Source organism: Onychomys torridus, chromosome 6 (assembly GCF_903995425.1).
Source record: "Onychomys torridus chromosome 6, mOncTor1.1, whole genome shotgun sequence".
Classification (NCBI taxonomy): Eukaryota; Metazoa; Chordata; class Mammalia; order Rodentia; family Cricetidae; genus Onychomys; species Onychomys torridus.
In genome coordinates this window covers 7,263,407-7,285,089 of record NC_050448.1, presented here as the reverse complement: position 1 = coordinate 7,285,089, position 21,683 = coordinate 7,263,407, and the positions used below count along the sequence as shown (strand labels likewise).

At 46.5% G+C, this 21,683-nt stretch overlaps 1 protein-coding gene across 1 annotated transcript in view; it reads right to left on the bottom strand.

Annotated features, from left to right (window-relative positions):
- Positions 1-21,683, bottom strand: part of Nceh1 (neutral cholesterol ester hydrolase 1) — a 65,607-nt gene that overhangs the window by 7,099 nt on the left and 36,825 nt on the right. The window contains exons 2-3 of the mRNA XM_036190874.1: positions 13,109-13,337; positions 9,661-9,730 (exon numbers count right to left, since the gene is read on the bottom strand). Coding sequence (XP_036046767.1) covers positions 9,661-9,730; positions 13,109-13,337 — 299 coding nt within the window. The remainder of the gene's footprint in view (positions 1-9,660; positions 9,731-13,108; positions 13,338-21,683) is intronic.

The following is a 21,683-nucleotide window of genomic DNA, read 5'->3' as shown; positions in this document are numbered from 1 at the left end:
TTGGGCTGGGCACATTGTAATCTCAACCACTGAGGAGGCTGAAGCAGAATCCCATGGTGAGTTCAAGTCCAGCCTGCGAGACTCAGAAAGAACTGAAATAAAAATAGAAACAAGGCCTGGGAATACAGCCCTACTAACATGCACTGCTCCTCCACCGACATGAGAGGGGTTACACCACTTATTCCACTAGGTGGCGACATCTCTCAAGGTTGTATTTATCCCTGCTCTTCCATGTAATTTCTGATTTGAAAAACAAAAAACAAAAAAGAGATGCACTTCAGGAGTCAAGACATAAAAATAATGTGGTTTTTTTTTTTTTTTCCCATTCGCCAACTTAGTTAGGGTTTCTATCTGTTGCTGTGACGAAACACCATGATCAACAAGCAAGTTGGGGAGGAAAGGGTTTACTTAATCAGGGCAGGAACCTGGAGGCCCTCCCCCATCAATCACTAATTAAGAAAATGCCTTCTAGCTGGGTCTTAAGGAGCATTTTCTCAATTAAGGTTCCCTCCTTTCAGATGACTGTACTTTGTGTGTCGGGTGGACATACAACCAGCCTGCAGTCATTATGTCATGATAAACAGTGTTGCTGGTTGCACAGGAGGTCGGTACACACCAGACATGCACATGCATTAAGCTGAGTTTTCAGCATTATTTCACAGAAGTCTTAGAGTCTGTGGATAGCAGGAAATACAAGCTGGGAAAGCTGGTGCCTACTGATTAATCCTGTGAGTCAATAACTTGCTGAGCTAACAGGGCAAGCACTCCTGAAAACAAACAGACCATCACGCTAACAACTATGGTACCATTGAAGATCCATAGTCTAGTACAGCCCGGTGGCACTGGCCTGTGATCCTACTACCAGAGGCCAGGGGAGGAAGACTGAAAGATCAAGACTGGGCTATAACGTGACCAAGACCAGGCTGGGCAACTTATTAAAACCCCCTTTCAGTGGAAGCGCAGTCACCCAGCATGTGTGAGACTAAATCACCAGTCCCCTGTCCCCACACAAGTCCGTACTCTAGCCTCTCATTTGACCTCTGTGCAACCTTTTTCTTAAAGACAAGGGCACACTTGTAGCTCTGGGTGGCCTGGAACTCACTGAGATCACTGCCTATGTATCTCTGCCCCCCAAGTGCCTGGGCATCGTTGCTCAGGCTGAAAGCATCCATTAGTTTTACTCTGTAAGAAAAGATACTACATTTATAGACCAGAGACTGAATATACTGAAAGCAGTGTTACTTTGGTCAGTTTGAAGTAGCTAAAATTTACCTGAGAAATCCAAGGAAGTTGGGTATACATTATAGACATGGAAAACTTACAGAAGCAGGAGGAAACTCATGGGTAGTTTATCTAAAGAAAGGAGACAGCCTGGCCTAGTGGCACAGGCTAATAATACCACCTACTTGGGGATGGAGTGAGTCCCAAGAGTGAGTTCAAAGATAACTTGGGTGATTGCAGAAGATCCTATCTCAAGATATAAAATAGAATAAAAGCCTGGCTATACAGGTCAGTGGCATAGTGCTTTGCCTAGCAAAAGAGGGAAGGAAGGACGTAGGTTGAGAAGGTACCTGCTGTCTGCAGCTCAAGCTCCCAGTTATGTCCCTGGAAAGTACTAGAAAAGTATAGATAAAAGGCCTGGAATTAACACAGTCAATACACACACCATCACACTGAAATTAACCAGACCAGAAGTCCAGACATCTAGCCTTTCTGAATTCACATTTAATTTACACTTTCAGTATTAAGTATATATTTTTATGCACTTACCTACCACAAAAATGAAAAAAAAAATCCATGACAGTTACAACTAGAAAAATAATTAGCCTTTATACCCTCCTTATGCCTTCTGCCCATCACCCGCTTCTTCATCCCTTACAGTTAGCCTTTCTTACTCTCTCTACATATTTCTTCTACCCGCACTCTACATTTGTTTACATATTTACGTATGTTATTGGCTAGGCTCTCTCCTCCCTCTCTGAACCCTCCCCCTTTTGGAGACAAGGTTTCACAAAACCCAGACAAACTGGTATCAAATTTGCTAAGAATGACTAGGAACTCCTGATTCTACTGAGATTATGGGCATGCATGCCTGTGTGTGCGTATTACTGAGTAATAATCCCCCATTTTAAAATACATCTGAAGTCTTCCTACATCACAACACTGAAGCTTCATATTACCCCAGTTGAGCAATAAAGCCTCAAACTAAGTTTTTGGTATCTCAGAACATTTGTCATGATTTTGGTGGGTTAGCAAAATTTCCAGTACAAAATTACTACCCATTAACAATATTCTTTTCCTTGTCAGGAGAGGGGCACACATCTGTGATCTTAGCAATCAGGCTATAGAGGCAAGAAGATCAGAACTTCAAGATCAACCTTAGCTACCAACATGAGCTGCATGTCATAAACAAACAAAAATCTTTACCCCATAAAACCTATTATCAGCCGGGTGGTGGTGGTGTACGCCTTTAATCCCAGCACTCAGGAGGCAGAGGCAGGCGGATCTCTGTGAGTTCGAGGCCAGCCTGGTCTACAGAGTGAGTTCCAGGAAAGGCACAAAGCTACACAGAGAAACCCTGCCTTGAAAAAAAAAAACCTATTATCTTCCTCACCAGATGTGGTACTCTGCACACATGTAACTCCAGCTCTGTGGTTATCTGCACACATGTAACTCCAGCTCTGTGGTTATCTGCACACATGTAACTCCAGCTCTGTGGTTATCTGCACACATGTAACTCCAGCTCTGTGGTTATCTGCACACATGTAACTCCAGCTCTGTGGTACTCTGCACACATGTAACTCCAGCTCTGTGGTTATTTGCACACATGTAACTCCAGCTCTGTGGTTATCTGCACACATGTAACTCCAGCTCTGTGGTTATCTGCACACATATGTAATTCTAGTACCAAGGAGACTCGGGAGGAATACCAAAGCAGCAGAGCTCCATAAAGAGCACAGGCCAGCCAGAGCTATATATGAGGACAGTGTCTCGAAACACAAACAAAAGCCCAAACGTGGTAATATACACATCACACACACACACTTTCCTTCTAAATTCTGCCTGCACTTCACCTAATTCTGTTTTTCAAAAACACTGAGGTGTGAGCCCTGCCCCCATATTCCAATCCCACTGCTGTGGGCAGAAACCCTGCATCTATCTTAGAGGAAAAATCCCCAAGAAATCCCAGTGTTGCACCAGGCCAGAAACACCAGAACCCCATCACATGTTCCCCCGCTTCTCAGGCCGCTTCCTGTTTCCACAGCAGGTCCCTGGTCCCCTCTCCATCCCCAGGAGCCTTCTCCATGATTCTCCCATCAAAAGTCCCCTGCCTTTCATTTTAAATACCATTTCTTTCAATAATCTCTGAGTCCCTCTCCTTTCTTGGAGCCAAGGTCTGACAACAAACTATAACTCAGACACCTCAAATTTCTCAAGAAGAGACGGGTTCAGAATGATATGTCAAAGAGTTCTACTGAGCACTGGCCCTGTGAGCTCATGCTTTGTTTGTTTTGCTGAGGCAATGTCTTCATGTAGCCCAGACTGGCTTCAACCTACGCAGCTGAGGATGACCTGGACTGTCCGCTCCTCTTGCCTGAGTGCCAGAATTATAGACATGGTCTAAGTGGTGCTAACTTGGAAACTAGAAGTGTATGGGCTGCCAGCACTCCACCTCCAGACCCAACACTCACTTTAATATTATTGCAGACACCAGGCAGAGGAGGCAATGCCAGAAGACTGAGAGCCTGGACTATCACTAGTGGCCAACGAGGCCTGAACAACAAGCACTGTCCTCAGAAACAGCCTAAGCTGGAAGCCTTGCGGCCTGCTGTCTGTAGGAACACAATGTTTGCCTCAGGTTGTTCCAGGTAGGTGAAAGGTTGTATGATAGTCGAGAATGAAATCATCTTCCTGTTGACTCAGTCAACAGAGAGAGGGTTCTCAGCCTTTCTAGCTATCTGCCCCCTACTTTCCCCTCTCCCCAGAAAAATTCAATAACTTCATCTTGGGAACCTTAAAAGACTTATCACCCTCAAAGTCTGGAGAACCTGTATCTTCAGTAGGGGGAATCCAAAATAAATTAAATAATTACATCCAGTTCATGCCCTCCATTGGATAGAGATAACCCCAGAGGAACAATCTATGTATTCCTTTAACAAAGTTCTTTTTTATTAAAGGAACGTACAGTGGGGTCTGGGATGGAGCTCGGCTGATAGTGTTTGCCTACTATACAGGAAGCCTGGGGTTCCATCCCCAGCACCACATAAACCCAGGCATGGTGGAACATGCCTATAAACCCAGAGACTCAAAAAGTCAGGGCAGGGGCATCAAAGTACAAGATCATCCTTAAGTGCATGGCAAGTTCAAAGCCAGCTTTGGCTACATGAAAGCCTGCTTTAGAGAGAGAGAGAGAGAGAGAGAGAGAGAGAGAGAGAGAGAGAGAGAGGAGGAAAAGTCAGCCAGCAGGAAAACTGAGGATCAGCAGCTGTTTACTCTTTCCTTCTTAAAATATGGTTCATGTATGAATGTCAGAGACAGAAAATTGCTGTTTCTGCTTTCAGCATTTGCCTCTTGACCTGACCACCAATCCTTTAGCAAAGGGGTTGGGGTGTAGGTAGAGTTAAAGCAAAGGCTTCACTGACTGGATAAGAATATCATTCAATAAAGCAGGTATGGGGGCTCATATCTGTGACCCCAACACTTTAGTGGCTGAGACAAGAAGACTGTGGTGGGGATGAGGCCAGCTTCGTTTAGATGTTGAGCTACAGGCCAACCTTGGCTACACGATGAGATCCTGTCTCACAAAGGTGAGGGAAGGCAGAGAGCTCAGTGGCAAAAGTACTTGCTGTGAATGCACAAGGACGCCTGATTTGGATCCTCAGAACCCACATAACAAGCCAGGCATGGTGGTGTGCTTCTAATCCAGGTGTAGGAAGGGCAGAAACTGGTAGATTCCTTGGGCTTCCTGGCCAGCCAGTCAGGGTAGCCTACTTGGTGAGTTCTAGGCCAGTGACAGACCTGGTCTTGGGAGAAAGAGGACAGCTCCCAAGGAAGGGCACTAAGGTCATCCTTTGACTTCTATATGCGTGTGCACCCACAAACACACAAATACACACAGGGTTGGGGGTTCAAAAGATTAGGTAGATATTGGAGACTCCACCAAAATCTTAGAGATCAAATGCCAGGGCCAGAAGTGACCTCTTCAAACAACGTGAACCTCCCCAAAGTGCTGGTCCCAGCTTACAACGTCACAGGGCTCACAAGGGGCTCAGTGGTAGAACACTTGCCTAGAATGCATCAGGTCCTAAGTTTGGTCCCCAAGTCTGGGAGAAGGAAATGTCTTCATGAGACGTATCTGTCAAGGCTGAGAGACTCCAGTTCCAGGCGCTTCTCTCAACTGCCTTCCCCTGCTGGGCGTGGGGTGGGGAGAACCTCACCCCTACCTTTAACCAAGATACTCAGCCACTGAGTATCAGCCATTCAGTACTGAAGGGGCCCAGGTAATCCAGGAAACCATGTGATTCTAGCTGCCTCTCTTGGTGTGGTTCCAGAGGCTCAAGAGGGAGCCACAGGCTCAGTGTGAAGCAATGGGGCCAGGCATAGGTTGACTATGCGTGCAACACAGAGCTCTGTGTGTGTGTGTGTGTACATGTATGTGTCCTGGGCAAGTATGTGTGTGCATATGTATGTAGAGGCTAGGGTCAGTCTTGGCTGGCATTCCTCAAGATGCCACCCACTTTGCTTTTGAGACAGCTTCTCATTGGCCTGGTACCCACCCAGTAGCCAAGGCTAGTGAACAGGGGGAATCTATTTTCTCCACATCCCTTGTATGGGAATTAGAAATTTGCACCAACAACAACACATTTGGCTTTTTTCATGTTTAAGTGTGTTATGGGAATGGAACTTAGGCTTCCATTCTTGCAAAGTAATCACTTGACCAAATGAGCTATTTCTCTGAACCACTCCCCCCACCTAAAATTCTAAAGGATCAAATGTGTAAGACAAAGGTCTGGGCATTCTTTCCCCTTTGGGTTTTGATTTAAGAAGTGATCAGAGACAACATACTAATGTTTGAAAAGAGTGATTTGTTACTTAGCTCCAGCAAAGAAAATCAATCAAGCTCTTTTCTAGAAGCAGCCATGGGGTCTTCTCTCTGTAGAATTCAAGTTTGTGATGCTAAGCTGGCCGGGGCAGACGCGGCTGAGTGGGCATGTGTGGAGCTGAGCTTCCCATCTGTGTTGCTGTTTTGTTTTGTGTGTGTGTGGAGGGGGTGGGATTGGGGGCCTCACACATTCGAGCATTCTATCCCTCCATCGCTTCCACGAGGAAGAGAACAAAGAAAGGCAAACTTAAGGCAAACTGAGGTTGTTGTCTGAATCTTAGATGATCTTTTAATAAAAATCCCAGAGCCAGATATCAGGGTGAAAGCTGAAAGATCAGAGAAATAGAACAGCCAGCCACTAGTTCTTACCTGTATGAAATCCTCAGCCTAAAGAGAGTGAATTCCTGTTTCTTCACACCTTTCTCTGCCCTGCCATATTACTTCCTGGGATTAAAGGCATGTGTGCTTCCCAAGCAAAGATGTGAGACCTCAAGTCCTGGGTCTAAAGTGTATACCACCACTACCTGACCTCTGTGTCTAATCTAGTGGCTGGCTCTGTCCTCTGAGCAAGTTTATTGGGGTACATAGTACCACAGAGGTTACCATGTGGTTTTCAGGTCATGTATATCTAAAGCTACTTAAGCACATGGGCACCGTGCATCAGCCCATTAAAGCACTGTGCCTTTGGAAGTCTGGGGCCCAAAACTTCATGACAGTAAAAACCAGGGCCTGATGTCTTCAGGGCTTATACCCTGGTGACCGCCAGCATCCTGTGTGACCACATTTACAACAGGAACCTACAGCTCTGCAAGGCTTTGAGTTCCTCACCTGACATCAGGTAGAATGCGATGTGGTTTAAGGCAGCTTTGTAAAATGGTGCATAAATGTACAAAAATTTAATTATTTAATTAAAAGCAAAAACTTCAAAGTTTTCCACATCAAAAAAGAATGGTATGCTAAATCCCTTGTAGAATTTAATTTATCCAACATCCTATGTGGATTGACAACCAAGAATAGCCATCACACTATGCTTTATTATTGTGGTGGCTAACTTTGTTTGAGAGAGCCACTATTGGCCTACCCAAATCAGCCTATAAGCCACTCTACCAAATCCTCTTTACATATACATTTACACACACACACACACACACACACACACACACACACACACACACATACGTACATATCCATTTGAGCAACCTGTTCCTGGAGAGAACACCAACTAACCAAATTATCTCATACTGCTTCTTTGAAAGAAAGGTATGAATCTCTCTTGTCCCTTGTATCTTACGGTCTTCGTATTATGTTTGACTAAACAAAACAGAGGTTAAAAGGCAGTGTGTTGGAAATATCCAACTTTATAAATGTAAAATCAGATGATCCTGGGTTATTTAAATAAGAATACAACCATGTAAATTAGATATAAGACACTTTTTCATTTACCAGATACATAATGTACAATTGATATGTGAGAACTGCAAAGTGCCACAGAAGGCAATAAGAAGTAGGTCCTGGCTTTACTCACTTTTTAAAACTAAAGGCTTTCATGTAAGTCAGCCATCAGGCAGATCCCCTGCCCCTGCTGACCAGTACAGGCAACGTATTTGTAGGAATCCCAACCTTTGGTGCTTATATCACACAAGGTGGTTCCATTTCCAGGCTGCTCCAGTCCTTGCCTACCAGCTTCCAGAGTCAGCACCCCATATTGCCTATGTGTCTACTTAGCCACCTGACCTCAGGAGATGATTCAGTTTTCCCCCTCTGTGAAGGAAATAGTAAAATACATACCGTGTGTGTGTGTGTGTGTGTGTGTGTGTGTGTGTGTGTGTGTGTGTGTGTGTGTTCCTGTGAATGTGGATGGTGTGAGGAGGCCAGAGTTAACACTGGCTGTTTTCTCTATTGTTGTCTATTTTTTAAAGACAAGGTCTCTCAGTGAACCCAAAGCTCAGCAATCCAGCTAGACTGTCTTACTAGTGAACCTCCTGTCTCCTCCTCAGTGCTGGAATTTTAGCAAACACTACCACCCCTGGGTTTTTTGTTTTGTTTTGCTGTTGTTGTTGTGGATGCTGGGGATATGAAACAGGTCCTCAGGCTTGCACAGAAAATACTTTATTTACTGAGCCTGCTTCACAACCTCATTTTTTTTTTTTTTTTAAGACAAAGGGCCTTACCGTACAGCCCAGATTGGTCTAGAAATGATTACATAGCCTAGACTGGCCTTGAACTCATAGCAACTCTCCTGTCTGTAGCCAAATGCTAGGATTACATAATAAGCCACCATGCCATATTTCCCTGGGTGATTTATATGAGAAATTTAGACTTTTCATGCACCTATCATACAGCCAGTAACTGAATTCCCTGTTTATGATGGGATGTTTTTAAGCACAACTGATTCAGCAATGAGCATCATGCATTAATTCCTATTGCAAACAAGTAATAGGTCAAACCCGGACGATGGCTTCAGAGACATGATAAAGCATAGGAAAGTGGCTGTCAAGGAAGGGGTACCCTAAGGAAGATTCCGTGAGGGGACGAGGGACTGAGCACATTGAGAAAATGCTGGCGTGAGAAGAGATGCGACGTGTCGTGACCATGGCAACAGCTGTCAAACTATTCAGGTACTTTATAGTTGCTCAGCTTATAAAAGAGCCAGCAGACAGAGATGATTCTACCACCAGGTCTACATGACTAAGATTTGTGGAGCACAGTGCTAGCTAGCTTCAAGGGGCACAGAAACTTACTCAAAGAAAACAGTGCTGGTTGTAAACAAGATTCTCTTTAAAGTCCCAACTGTTTTTAGTTTTTAAAAGTTACTATTGCCGGGTGGTGGTGGTGCACGCCTGTAATCCCAGCACTCAGAAGGCAGAGGCAGGTGGATCTCTGTGAGTTCGAGGCCAGCCTGGTCTACAAAGTGAGTTCCAGAACAGCCTCCAAAGCTACAGAGAAACCCTGTCTCGGAAAACCACAAAACAAAAGTTACTATCAAACTTACACGTTGCTAGTTCTAGCTAACCGCCTTTCCAAAAGTTTGTAAAACTACATAAAAAGATGCCTGGGAACACAGCTCAGTAGGAAGGGACCTACGAAGCATATAGGAGGTACTGGGTGGAGCCCCCCAACCCCAGCATAGACACAAAGCAAATGCATAAATAGTTAAAATAGAGTAACTCAATGTGTTATTAAACCCAGTTCAAAAAGTATTAATAAGACAGACAAAGTGACACACATCTGTGACCCCAACATGTGACACTGTCTTTTAATCACCAAGTTACTGGACAGTTACTTAGAATTTCTTCTGAATAAAAAATATGACTATTGGAGAGCGGAGAAATGTCTCAACAGTTAAGAGTGCTTGATGCTCCTACAAAGGCCCAGAGTTTGTGCCCAGCACACAAACTGGGCAGTTCACAAACACTGCAGCTCCAGCTCCAGGGGATCTGACACACTCTTCTGGCTTCTGCGGGCACCAGCACTCAAGTGCACATACCCACACATAGACACAGACAAATACATGTAAATAAAAAACAGAAATCTTAATAAGAACTGTGACTACTCACTCGATGGAAACGATGACAGCATTCAGCTGCTCGGCCATTGCTGTGCACAGCTGGTCATAATAGCTGATTTCTAAGAGAAAAGAAAAATCACTCCAAAAGCAGCCATTCCAGGTTGTCCACACTTACATATTTCTGAGTACAGACTGTTTTTAGACTAAGATAAAAATAGCGGCAAACACTGAAAAATGCACATGAGCCAGGTATCTGAGAGGTAGAGGCAAGAGGGTCAGGAGTTCAAGGCTAGTGTGGAGATTACCCAGGGATACATGAGACTATGTCAAAAGACCAAAAGGGAAGAAGGGAGCAGGGGAAGGAAGGGAGGGGGGAGGGCAGAAGGAGGGAAAGGAAGAGGGAGGGAGGAAGGAGGGAAGGAGGAGGGAGGAAGGAGGGAAAGGAAAAGGGAGGGAGGAAGGAGGGAAGGAGGAGGGAGGGAGGAGGAGGGAAGGAGGAGGGAAGAAGGAGGGAAAGGAAGAGGGAGGGAGGAGGAGGGAAGGAGGAGGGAGGGAGGAGGGAAAGGAAGAGGGAGGGAGGAGGAGGGAAGGAGGAGGGAGGGAGGAGGGAAAGGAAGAGGGAGGGAGGAGGAGGGAAGGAGGAGGGAGGGAAGAGGAGGGAAGGAGGAGGGAGGGAGGAGGAGGGAAGGAGGAGGGAGGGAGGAGGGCGGAAGGGAGGAGGGCCGAAGGACTAGACAGTGAGGGAAAGAATGAAGGTAAGCAAATAGAAACATTCAAATGCAAAAATTAAATATATTTTCTGATAAAATGTAATTACTATAACAGGAAATCAGTATAAGGTTAGTTTCAAATATGTTTTTAGCTTATTAAGCATTAATTTTGAAACAGGCTATATGAAATACACCACATGAATTCTGATTTCAAAGCTCTTCAAATACACTCTTCCCCAGCAATCACAGCAAATTAGCAGTTCCCTTCTTTGAATTACAAGATTTTGCACTTTTAACATCCTCATTTGCTGTGATTCAGGGAAATCAGCAATGTGAAGAATAAGGTAGTCTCTTTGAGCCAACACAAAGAAGTGGGATTTTAGGTGGTTTTAGCATTTCCTAGAACAGGGACTCAAATGTCCTCAGGAGCAAAAGAAATTTGAACGGGTAAGAATGGATTCCTTTTGTTTTTCTTTCAGAATTCCATCAGACCGGATGTAGCTCAGTTAGTAGAGCACTTCCCTAGCATACATGAAGCCTTGGTTTGACCCTGCCACACCCCCCATCCCCCCCACACACACACATACCTGGGGGAGGATGCACACACCTGTACTCCCTGCACTTAAAGGTGAAGGTAGGAGAGGCGGAGGTTTAAGGTCATTCTCGGCTAGCCTAGAGTACATGAGACCCCATCTCAAAAAAAAAAAACAAGTAAAAAACAAAAAGGCTTACTGTCTCAGCAGAGTGCCTAACACTCCCTTCCTCATGGACTTCCTTCCTGAGAAGCAGAAGGCTGAGTAGTGCATGCCCACCTGCACACTCACCAGCCCCCAGCTCTCCCTTTGGTACACCAGCCAAAATCAAGGAGCAATGGCCAGATGGACTCTCACGACCACACGCTTCTGCCATCCACACCTCCTGTCTCGGACATGACGTCACCTGACCAGTGCCCATTGCTACAGACTCCATCTTTCCAAGGCAGGCACCCTATTTTACTCATTTTTGGATCTCGGTCTCTAGCACACAAGAGTGACTGTTAACAATGGCTGTCAACATGAGAGGACGTAGAATTACCTCTGAGCATGTCTGCGACAAATTTCTAGACTTTTTAACTGGGGAAGGAAGCCCCATCCAGTCTGTGGTGGCATTATTCCATGGGCCCCACTCCTGGACTGAAAGAAACAACTAACTTGATGCAATGGAACAGTCCACCTCACATTCCTGCCCATGGCCTTCCTACCTCCATGGACTGTGCCCTCAGAACATGAGCTGTAACAAGCCCTTCCTTCTTTCCTTAAGTTGCTTCTTGTCTGGTGTTTTGTCATAGCAATGAAAAAGGAACTGATACAGTGACCCATGGTCCAGGGCCGCACAGCTGTGAGCATCTGCACTAAAAGTCACAGTACTGGACAAACTCAGGTACTCAGTGAGCATGTGCTGGAATTGGGAACCAGTGGGGAACATAATAAATGATGGAGTTGTGAAAGAAAGTTGTACATTCTCATATTTTCTGCAATAAAAATTATATAATAATATAATAAAGGAAGAGAACAAGTTTGAATTGCTTTTCCTCCTATTTTGTTAAAATTACACTTTCATTTGTGTGTGTCTATGTGTGGGGTGCACATGTGCTATGATGCACATGTAGAGGATAGAGGACAACCTCTGGGAGTCAGTTCTCTCTCTTCACCATGTGGGTCCCATGGATGGAACTCAGTCACCAGGCTTGGTGGCCAGCATTTGTGTCTGCTGGGCCACCTCACCAGCCTATCACTGCTTTTTCTGGCCTGAGGATGAGGAAGGAGGTCACCAGAGGCAGAAGCCCTGATCTTCTAAGACAGGCTGTGTTAGGCAGCCTTCTTCCAGCTTGCTCTGTTCAGGAGAGATGTCCATCTCCACAGGAAATACCCCTGCACTTGGCAATGCTGTTTTCTTTTAATGGTTGCATACTTTTGATATTTTAATCTTTGGTTTCATAAGCTGATGCTGATGAATTAATGTGTATTGAGCAACATCCACTCTATTTCATAAAAAAAAAAAAAAAGCCTTCAAAATAAAATTGATAAGAGTTACAGATAATTACCTCATATTCTGGCCCAATGAAAGTTTACCTTATTTTGATACAGAAAGCTAGTATCAATGGATCACAGTATGTCTATGTCACAGGATTTTTATTTATTTTTAGAGACAGGGTCTCTAGCCTAGGCTGACCTCAAACTTACTATACAACGGAGGAAGACTTTGAAGAACCAGATTCTCCTGCCTCTAACCCCTTAGTACTGAGATTACAATTGTGTGACAGCACACCAGGTTTATGTGGTGCTGAGGACCAAACCAAACGCTTTGGGGACTCAAACCAGGAGTGTGCGCATGCTAGGCAACACTCTGCACCTGAGCTACGGTGCTAGCTCAGAAAATATTCACAAAGCAACCTGCCAGCACTAAAAAGTAAATCCAGGGCCTGGGCTGCAGCTCAGTGGTGGAGCCATCTTCTCACACCAGGATGTACTCCTTTCAATCTACTGCAAACAGGAAGGGCGGGAAGAAGAGGAGGAGGGAGACAGGAAGAAAAAAGACAGGAGCAAAGACAGGAAGGAGAAAGGGAGGGACCAGTAAGCAAAACCTTTCTACACCATAACCATATAAATGAAGAGAGGCACTGCTGGCATGGCCAGAAGGACAGGAGAGACCAGGATGGTCCAGGAGAACGGGTCCCATTCTTAAACAGTAATCACACTGCTCCTGGGGCCAAGCACACTGACCCGCCTGAAGGTGACAGGGACTTACTTGCACTTGCCAAGGCCCAGCCTCCTCCATGGATATAGACCATGCTTCGTCGCAGTTCCTGGTCAGGTTTTGGAGAGCCTTCAAACACTCTGACTTCCACCCCATCAAAGTCGGTGTCGGTCACCTTCACTTTCGGGGAAGACCTTGCGCTTTTCTTCCCAAAAGAAACGATGATGAAATTGAGCGCGATCAGGTGGTGGCTCAGCCCCAGGGAATGGATCAGGTTACTCTGAAGATTGTGGGGAAGAAAGAGGGATGCTGTTAACTGTCACACCAGACTGACACCCACAGGGATACTAACCAACTCCACATTTGGGGTTGGATATTTTTTTGATTTGAGAGCTAATGAGAGCCAGGAATGGGGAGCAAGAGGGAGAGCAATCTCACTATGTGACCCTGGAGGCCCTGAAACTTGCTCTGGTAGACCAGGTCGATCTGCCTGCTTTTGCCACCTGAGAGCTGGGATCAGAGGCCTGCGGCCACAACCGAGGCCATTTCACTATTCTGATGTACCCCATAATCCAGGCTCACTGCCTGGCAACAGTTCTCACAGACAACTGCTCCTGGACTGGAGGGCACTGAACACTTCCAACAGGACAGCAAATTGTATTCACCTTTAGGTCTTAGAGCTAACAGCATTTTCTCTTTCCCTCCCCCACACCCTCTCCTGTCTCCCCCCCATACCCTCCCCCACAACCTCTCCTGTCTCCCCCATACCCTCCCCCACACCCTCGCCTGTCTCCCCCATACCCTCCCCCACACCCTCTCCTGTCTCCCCCCCATACCCTCCCCCACACCCTCGCCTGTCTCCCCCATACCCTCCCCCACACCCTCTCCTGTCTCCCCCATACCCTCCCCCACACCCTCTCCTGTCTCCCCCCATACCCTCCCCCACACCCTCTCCTGTCTCCCCCATACCCTCCCCCACACCCTCTCCTGTCTCCCCCCATACCCTCCCCCACACGCTCTCCTGTCTCCCCCCATACCCTCCCCCACACCCCCTCCTGTCTCCCCCCATCCCCTCCCCCACACCCTCTCCTGTCTCCCCCATACCCTCCCCCACACCCTCGCCTGTCTCCCCCCCCATACCCTCCCCCACACCCTCTCCTGTCTCCCCCCATACCCTCCCCCACACCCCCTCCTGTCTCCCCCCCATACCCTCCCCCACACCCTCGCCTGTCTCCCCCCATACCCTCCCCCACACCCTCTCCTGTCTCCCCCCCATACCCTCCCCCACACCCTCTCCTGTCTCCCCCCCATACCCTCCCCCACACCCTCTCCTGTCTCCCCCCATACCCTCCCCCACACCCCCTCCTGTCTCCCCCCATACCCTCCCCCACACCCCCTCCTGTCTCCCCCCCATACCCTCCCCCACACCCTCTCCTGTCTCCCCCCCATACCCTCCCCCACACCCCCTCCTGTCTCCCCCCCATACCCTCCCCCACACCCTCTCCTGTCTCCTCCTGACCCCCACCTCCACCCCCTCTTCTATTTTAAAGGTAGTATTTACATAGAGCCTATGCATATGCTCCCAGACTTTATCATTTATTTTAGCAATGCTGGGGATCAAACCCAGGGCCTTGGGAATGCTAGACAAGTGCTCTACCACCAAGCCACAGTCACAGCCCTGACAGCATATTTTCAGTCATTTTCAAAACTCTTTTTGGACCCAAAGTCCTGCCCGACCTTCACATATAAACAAATATGTGATGGAGAAGGTGGGAAAGAAAAAACGGGGCAGTGTGTCTGCTGGAAAGAACTGGAGACATGATGGGGGTGACAGGTGAGAGAGGGCTGGTGGACACGCTGTAACTGACTAGGGGGTCGGCAGGACGGTGTACAAAAGCCTGGAACTTATGCAGATGCAGACTGGGCTACAGGGAGCTGCTGGCCAGCCTGAGCAAACAAACAAAAAGACATAGACAGTACAGTTAGAGAAGAGCCCAAGTCACCCACCAGCAGAGACCTTTGGGGATTTATTCTTCTCTTCCCACTTCTACAAGATCCTTAGCAAAGGGCGTTGGAAAGATGGCTCATGCGTTAAGAGTACAGCACAATCATGAAGACCAGAGTTCAAACCCCAGAACTCACTTTAACAAGCCGGGCATAGTGTAAATTCCCGTAACTCTCATTCTGAGTGATCAGATGCCCTCTTCTGGAATGCACCTTCCCCTATACTCTCTTCCCCCGCGATGTGCAATGTGCACACACACACACACACACACACACACAGAAACACAAACAAACAAACAAATAAATAAGGAAATGAATATTTGAGCATGGAGGGAGCGGGTGTGTGTGTGTGTGTGTGCGCAATCCTAAATCCTAAATTTAAATTCTTTGGCAAATTATAAAATGGCATTTGACTTGCACAGTGAAATCTGCCAGTCTGGTCGGGTCCACTGACACTGTATTGATGGAGCTTAAAGTCAGCACAACATGCTGTTCCTCCATGTGGCTCAGTTTCCCCAGGCCTTTCAGAATACTTCTGCCTCTTACTTTGCATTCACTACATTAGCTGAGTTTCTGAAAGACAGACAGTGTCCTTTGTTTACAGCAGCGGCTGGGGCTAGGGGGCGGGGCGACTCTGAGCAGAGACTGTTTGTGAAGGCAAAGAGACATGAGGTGCAAAGTAGGTGGCAGAGAAAGAGCCAGGAGAGCTTCTGAAGAACTGTGATGTTGGAATTACTGACAAGCAGAAAAGAAAAAACACTATTTACCCTAACTCCAGGGGTGACAGTGCCAGCCTGGCAGGTAGAGGGGGCTCCTGAAGGGGCTCAAAGTCACACTCAGCTACGCAGTGAGGTCAAGCCCAGCCTGGGATATGTAAGTTCCTGTCTCAACAAATTAATCAGCTATCCTGTAGTCAGTGAAAACTGGGTCTGGGGATGTAGCTCAGTTAGGGTAGTGCTTGCCTATCATGTGCAAGGCCCTGGGTTCAATCCTCAGTACTATATAAACCAGGTGTGGAGGTGCCCATCTGTAATCCAGCAGAGTGATGGAGGGAGGGAGGAGTCTCGAAGCTCAAGGTCATCCTTGGCTAAGTAGTAGGGTTGAGGCTAGCCTGTGCTATTTGAGATCCTGGTTCAAAATGTGTCTCCCTCCCCAGGTCTTACGGCCAAAGAGCAAACAACAGAATACAATCAGAAATGGTACTCTGCTTGTTAGTATATAAATGCTTTAGTTTTTAACTGGACCAATCTCTAGTGGTCAATTCAATGTAGAAGTTATGGACAATTCTATGATATGGAGAGCTTTGTGGGGAAGGAAGAGGCATTCTTGAAACTAAGAACAGAGGAAGCCAGGCAGTGGTGGCACACATCTTTAATCACAGCACTTGGGAGGCAGAGGCAGGTGGATCTCTGAGTTCAAGGCCAGCCTGGTTTATAGAGTGAGTTCCAGGACGACAGCCAAGGCTAAACAGAGAAACCCTGTCTAAAACAAAAAACAAACAAAGTAACAGAGATAGTACATGCCTGTATTCCTAGTACTCAGAGGCTGAGGCCAGAAGACCACCAAAAGTGTGAGGTCAGACTGGGCTATACAATAAATGCGGAGCCAGCCATTCAGAGGTTGAACCAGAGGATTACATCGAGTTTGAATCTAGCCTGAGCTAGATTCAGTAAGTTCCAGGCCAGCCTGAGCTTCAGAGAAAGAACTAGCTTTAAGAAAACTAAAATAGGCCGGGCGGTGGTGGTGCACGCCTTTAATTCCAGCACTCGGGAGGCAGAGGCAGGCAGATCTCTGTGAGTTTGAGGCCATCCTGGGTTACCAAGTGAGTCCCAGGAAAGGTGCAAAAGCTACACAGAGAAACCCTGTTTTGAAAAACAAAAACAAAAACAAAAAAAAAAAAAAAAAAGAAAAGAAAACTAAAATACCCTGTCTCAAACCCCTCCCCCCAAAGAAAGAAAATTAAAACGAGAAAAGCCATCAAGATCACTAGAGGAGACCCACCCCTGGTCAGTCAGTGCTGTAGTAAGAGCAGACGAGAGCTCCACTCACTACATGACTCCGACCTGAGGGAGCTTCAAGTACAGCCCAACACAGAATCGCAAATGGACTTAAAGTGTTAGGAGATTTTAGTGTGGGTTTTTTAACTCCATTGCGTAGTTCTCAAGCTTAATCTTTAGAGATGATAGGGCTGTGTCACCATGTCAAAAGGTTGGACACCCCTGGGCCCAAAGGTTTCCACAGCTCAGAGTGACAGACTAGCTCCTCTCGAGGAATGACATCCATCCAGGGCACCCAGCCTGAACTACACTGGGCCAAAGATGAGATATCAGCAACTAGGAAAAGTACTGACTGCAGCCAGGCTCCCAGGGCTGGGCAGGAGTCTTAATCAAACGCCTACCCGGAGAAAGGGCAGAGCAGCAAAGAGCAGGGGACACGAGGGGATGGGGCATGCCAGGAACCCCTCAATCTGGTGCTCAGCAACTAACAGAACATCTCTGTCATGCTGCCCATCCCATCTGCACCTCCCCACCCCCAGAAAAGGCTTAAGGAAGAGAGGGCAGAAAGCATTTACAAGCTATGGACAGGGGGCAGGGCTATGAAATGCTGTCTTCAGGACATGGTGTGGCCACTGTACCCACAAACTCACTGCAGCTATGATTATCCGCACACCATCAGCCATCATCCCAACAGGCAGAACCAACTGGACTCAGGAAATTTATAACCAAAAAAGGACATGAAGGGAAGGGGCATGTTGGAAGTGCCTCAAGGGAGCGGGAAGGGAGTTTGGGGTAGGATGATCAAAATATATTGTGCACATATAAGAAATTGCCAGTAATAAATTAATACACATATTTCCATATAGTCAATCTGAAAGACACAAGGACAGTGTACAGAGGCCAACAGTGTCAACTCCAGAGCCACTCACTGTGCCTGGGTCAAAGTTCCAGCTCCTCTTTTATCAGTCCTGGATGAGTCAGTTACTAAACCCCTCTGTGACATAACTTCCTATCTATAAAATGAGAATACTAGCAATGTCAAAAGGTTGGTGGTGGCCATGTGTAATTCCAGCACTTGGGAGGTGGGAATAGGGATCAGCAGTCCAAGGTCACCCTCCACCACAGTGTGAAGCTAACCTGGGCTGTATGAGACTATCTCCAAAGGAAAATAAAATGCAAAACAAAAAGACTGATAACCATGTTCTAAAACTGCTGGCTAAAGTTGTAAACAAACTACTACCAGAAAACTTTTTGGTTTTTTTAGCGACAGGGTTTCTCTGGGTAGTTTTGGTGCCTGTCCTGGATCTCGCTCTGTAGACCAGGCTGGCCTTGAACTCACAGAGATCTGCCTGACTCTGCCTCCTGAGTGCTGAGATTAAAGGCATGCTCCACCGCCACCTGGCCCAGAAAACTTTTCTATATGTGTGCTGGCTAGTTTTTATATTACCTTGATACAAACTAGAATCATGTCAGAAGTGACAACATCAATTGAGAAAATTTCCCCCACCAGATGGTCCTGTGGTCCATTTTCTTGACTGATGATTGATATGGGAGGTCCCAGCTTACTATGGGCAGTGCTAGCCTGAGCAGTGGTCCTGGGTGCTGTAAGAAAGTGGGTTGATCAAGCGAAGAGGAGCAAGCTCGTAGCTGCCTTCCTCCACAGCCACGTTGTATCAGTTTCTGCCTTTTCTTGTCCTTACTTCCCTGGATGATGGACCACAAACTGTGCGCTGAAACGAATCTTTTCTTTCTCAAGTTGTACTTGGTCATAGTGTTTTATCACAGCAATAGAAACTTAATACAGCTATAAGTATTCTTGGATCCAGGGAGGGGAGCTCAGAAGAGCCTGCTGTCTGATGCTCCAGCCACATGAGTAGCTCAGTAACCTGCAACATGAGTCCACTGCTCTCAAGACTCCACTGTAGCTCATGGCCTACTTCACTCAAGTCTGATGGTCTGGGTTCTACATCAGTGGTTCTGCAGTTTTTCTAGTGTGGACATTTCTGTCTAGCATCTTTTTAATTCCCCTCTCCATATTCTGCTCTTCTGTACCAATTACAGCAAAATACATACTTGGATGAAAGAATGATTTTTCTGCATCAAAATCTGGCCATGCTTTTTAGACATTATAAGGTCTGAGTGGGCTTTTACTAGGGTTATTATTCAGGATGGGTTTGTTTTGAGGGTGTCGTGTCTAAGTACACTTTTAAGTGCAGATTTGGGGAGAGAGTGGGTTGAGACAGGGTTTCTCTCTGCAGCCCTGGCTGTCCTGGAACTTGCTGCATACAATAAGCTGGTCTTGAACTTATAGAGATCTCCCTGCCTCTACCTCTGCCTCCCAAGGGCTGGAATTAAGGCACGTGTTACCATGATCAGCTTGAAGTACAGATTTAATTTTGGTTTTTGTCAACTTCTATGACTCTACTGTAGGCTAGAGAAGGAGGGGAGAAGGGTGGCATAAGGATGTTTCTGGCTGTGGGCAGGGGTCCTAGTTTTAACCCCTTGCACACCATCCTTATACAGCAAGGACAGAAAGAGAATGTGAAGACATCAAAGCCTTCAGAAAGACCCCCCTTTTGGTGAAAAGATGGAGCTTCATCTCCACCCCCCATCCATCTCTGTCCTCAGGACAGCTGCAAACCCCACTTGCTGGAACTGCCCATCTTGAGTTCCAACTCAGAAAATGGCCCTTTCTTCCCCTTTCCATCTCCTTCACTACAGCAGCTGCTGAGAGCTCCAGCTTGTTGCCCTCATGCTGTCTCTCTCCAGCACATCACTGTCCAATTCTCTATGTCCATTTGTTACTCTTTTATATGCAATATGAAGAGCCTGCAAAAGGGATTCTGTGTCCATGGTAACACAAGCATTCAGGGTGCTGAGGCTGGAGGCTCACACACAAGTTTGGAATACACAGTGAACCCTATCTCAAAATAAAATGAAACAGAACCTTGGAGAATAACGTAATTTAAATGGCCAGCTGACATGAGACAATTAGAAGATAGACGAATGATAGATAGATGGATGGATGGATGGATGGATGGATGGGTGGGTGGATGGATGACAGGTAGATACATGATAGGTGGATGGATGATAGATGATAGATAGATAGATAGATAGATAGATAGATAGATAGATAGATAGATGGATGGATGACAGGTAGAGAGTTAGATGGATAGACAGACAGACAGACAGATAATGCTGCCTGTCAGCAATTCTTTCTCCTGTCCCTTTCTCGGTCAGGTAAAGAGTCACAAGATGAGGTGGTCGCAATCCATAGCACACAGCCAAGACTTATTGAAGCAAACATAGTCCTCACATGCTATTTTTTACAATGTGTAACAGGGCCAGATCCCCTGTTTCGTCTTGAATTGGATGGGCAAGATGTGCTTTGTTGGTTCAGTCACTTTAGTATAGCAGGAACCAGATGGGAGGGGGCAAACTTCTGAAACACCCATGGAGAAAAAAGTCTGTGTCCAGAATAGGAATAAACCCCGCCAACAGAGGAATTCTTTCAGACAAGAACTGGGAATCAGGCCATCTTGGATTAAATGGAAAGTGTTCAGAGATCAGCATGATCCAGTCCAAGGCCTCTTTCCCTAGCTATCTACCTATTCAAGAATTAACTATCTCCTGTCTTTCCCTCAGATAGATGGATAGATACATGCATGCATGCATGGACGGGTGGGTAGATGCATAGATGGATGGAAGGGTGGGTGGGTGGGCAGGTACATGCATAGATGGATTTGTTCATGGATGGATGAATAGATATGGATGACCTACAGTGTGTGTGGTGGGGTGGCTTCAAAGAGGGCAGTCTGAAAGTGTACTGCCTTCGTTGAGATAACGGCAGAACTTGGCTAGGCCTACTGATTCAAGACTGTAACTCCAGTCTGCAGGAGTCAAGGGCAAAAAGATCACCAGTTTCAGACCAGCGTGGACACAAAGATAAAAGAAAAGAGGCAGGGGCAAGGAAACTGGGAAGACAAAGGAGGACTAAGGTAGAGCTGCCCCAGTGGAGAAGGGTGGAGGGTCACCTCCCACCGACTCCTATAAACTCACTTGTGTGAACTCTCCACCCCTTCATTTGGTTTCCAGGTCCCGTTCTTTCTTCTTTTGGGATCACAACTCACACCGTTCTTTTCTGTGATCTTCTGTCACAAGCTTTCTCAAGCTGCACACCCAAGTCATTCTATGCTTATGTTCTTTGCGTCCTCTCTCTTCTGGCCCACTGCCCTCTCTGTCCACATTAACAGTCCTAATTTCTTTAGCTCCCCTTACAATGACACCTACGGCACTTTGACTGCCAGTGCTGCATCTCCAAACTAAGTTCACCAATGGCCTACTCAGTCAAGCATCTACCAACCTGCCCCTCAGTTTCCCCCTTTAATTTCTCCAGGCTCTGGTCTATTGTGCCACAAACCTCCTTTTATTTATCACTTGGGGGTTCTTTTGAGACAGGGTCTCATGAAGCTCAGGCTGACCTCAAATTCACCATGTAGCAAAAGATAACCTTGAACTTCTGATCCTCTTGTCTCTACCTCCTAAGTGCTAGAATGCCTGGTTTTTAAAGTGCCAGGGATCCCATGGCCTCCTATATGCTATGTAATGTGGCTACCAACTGAGCC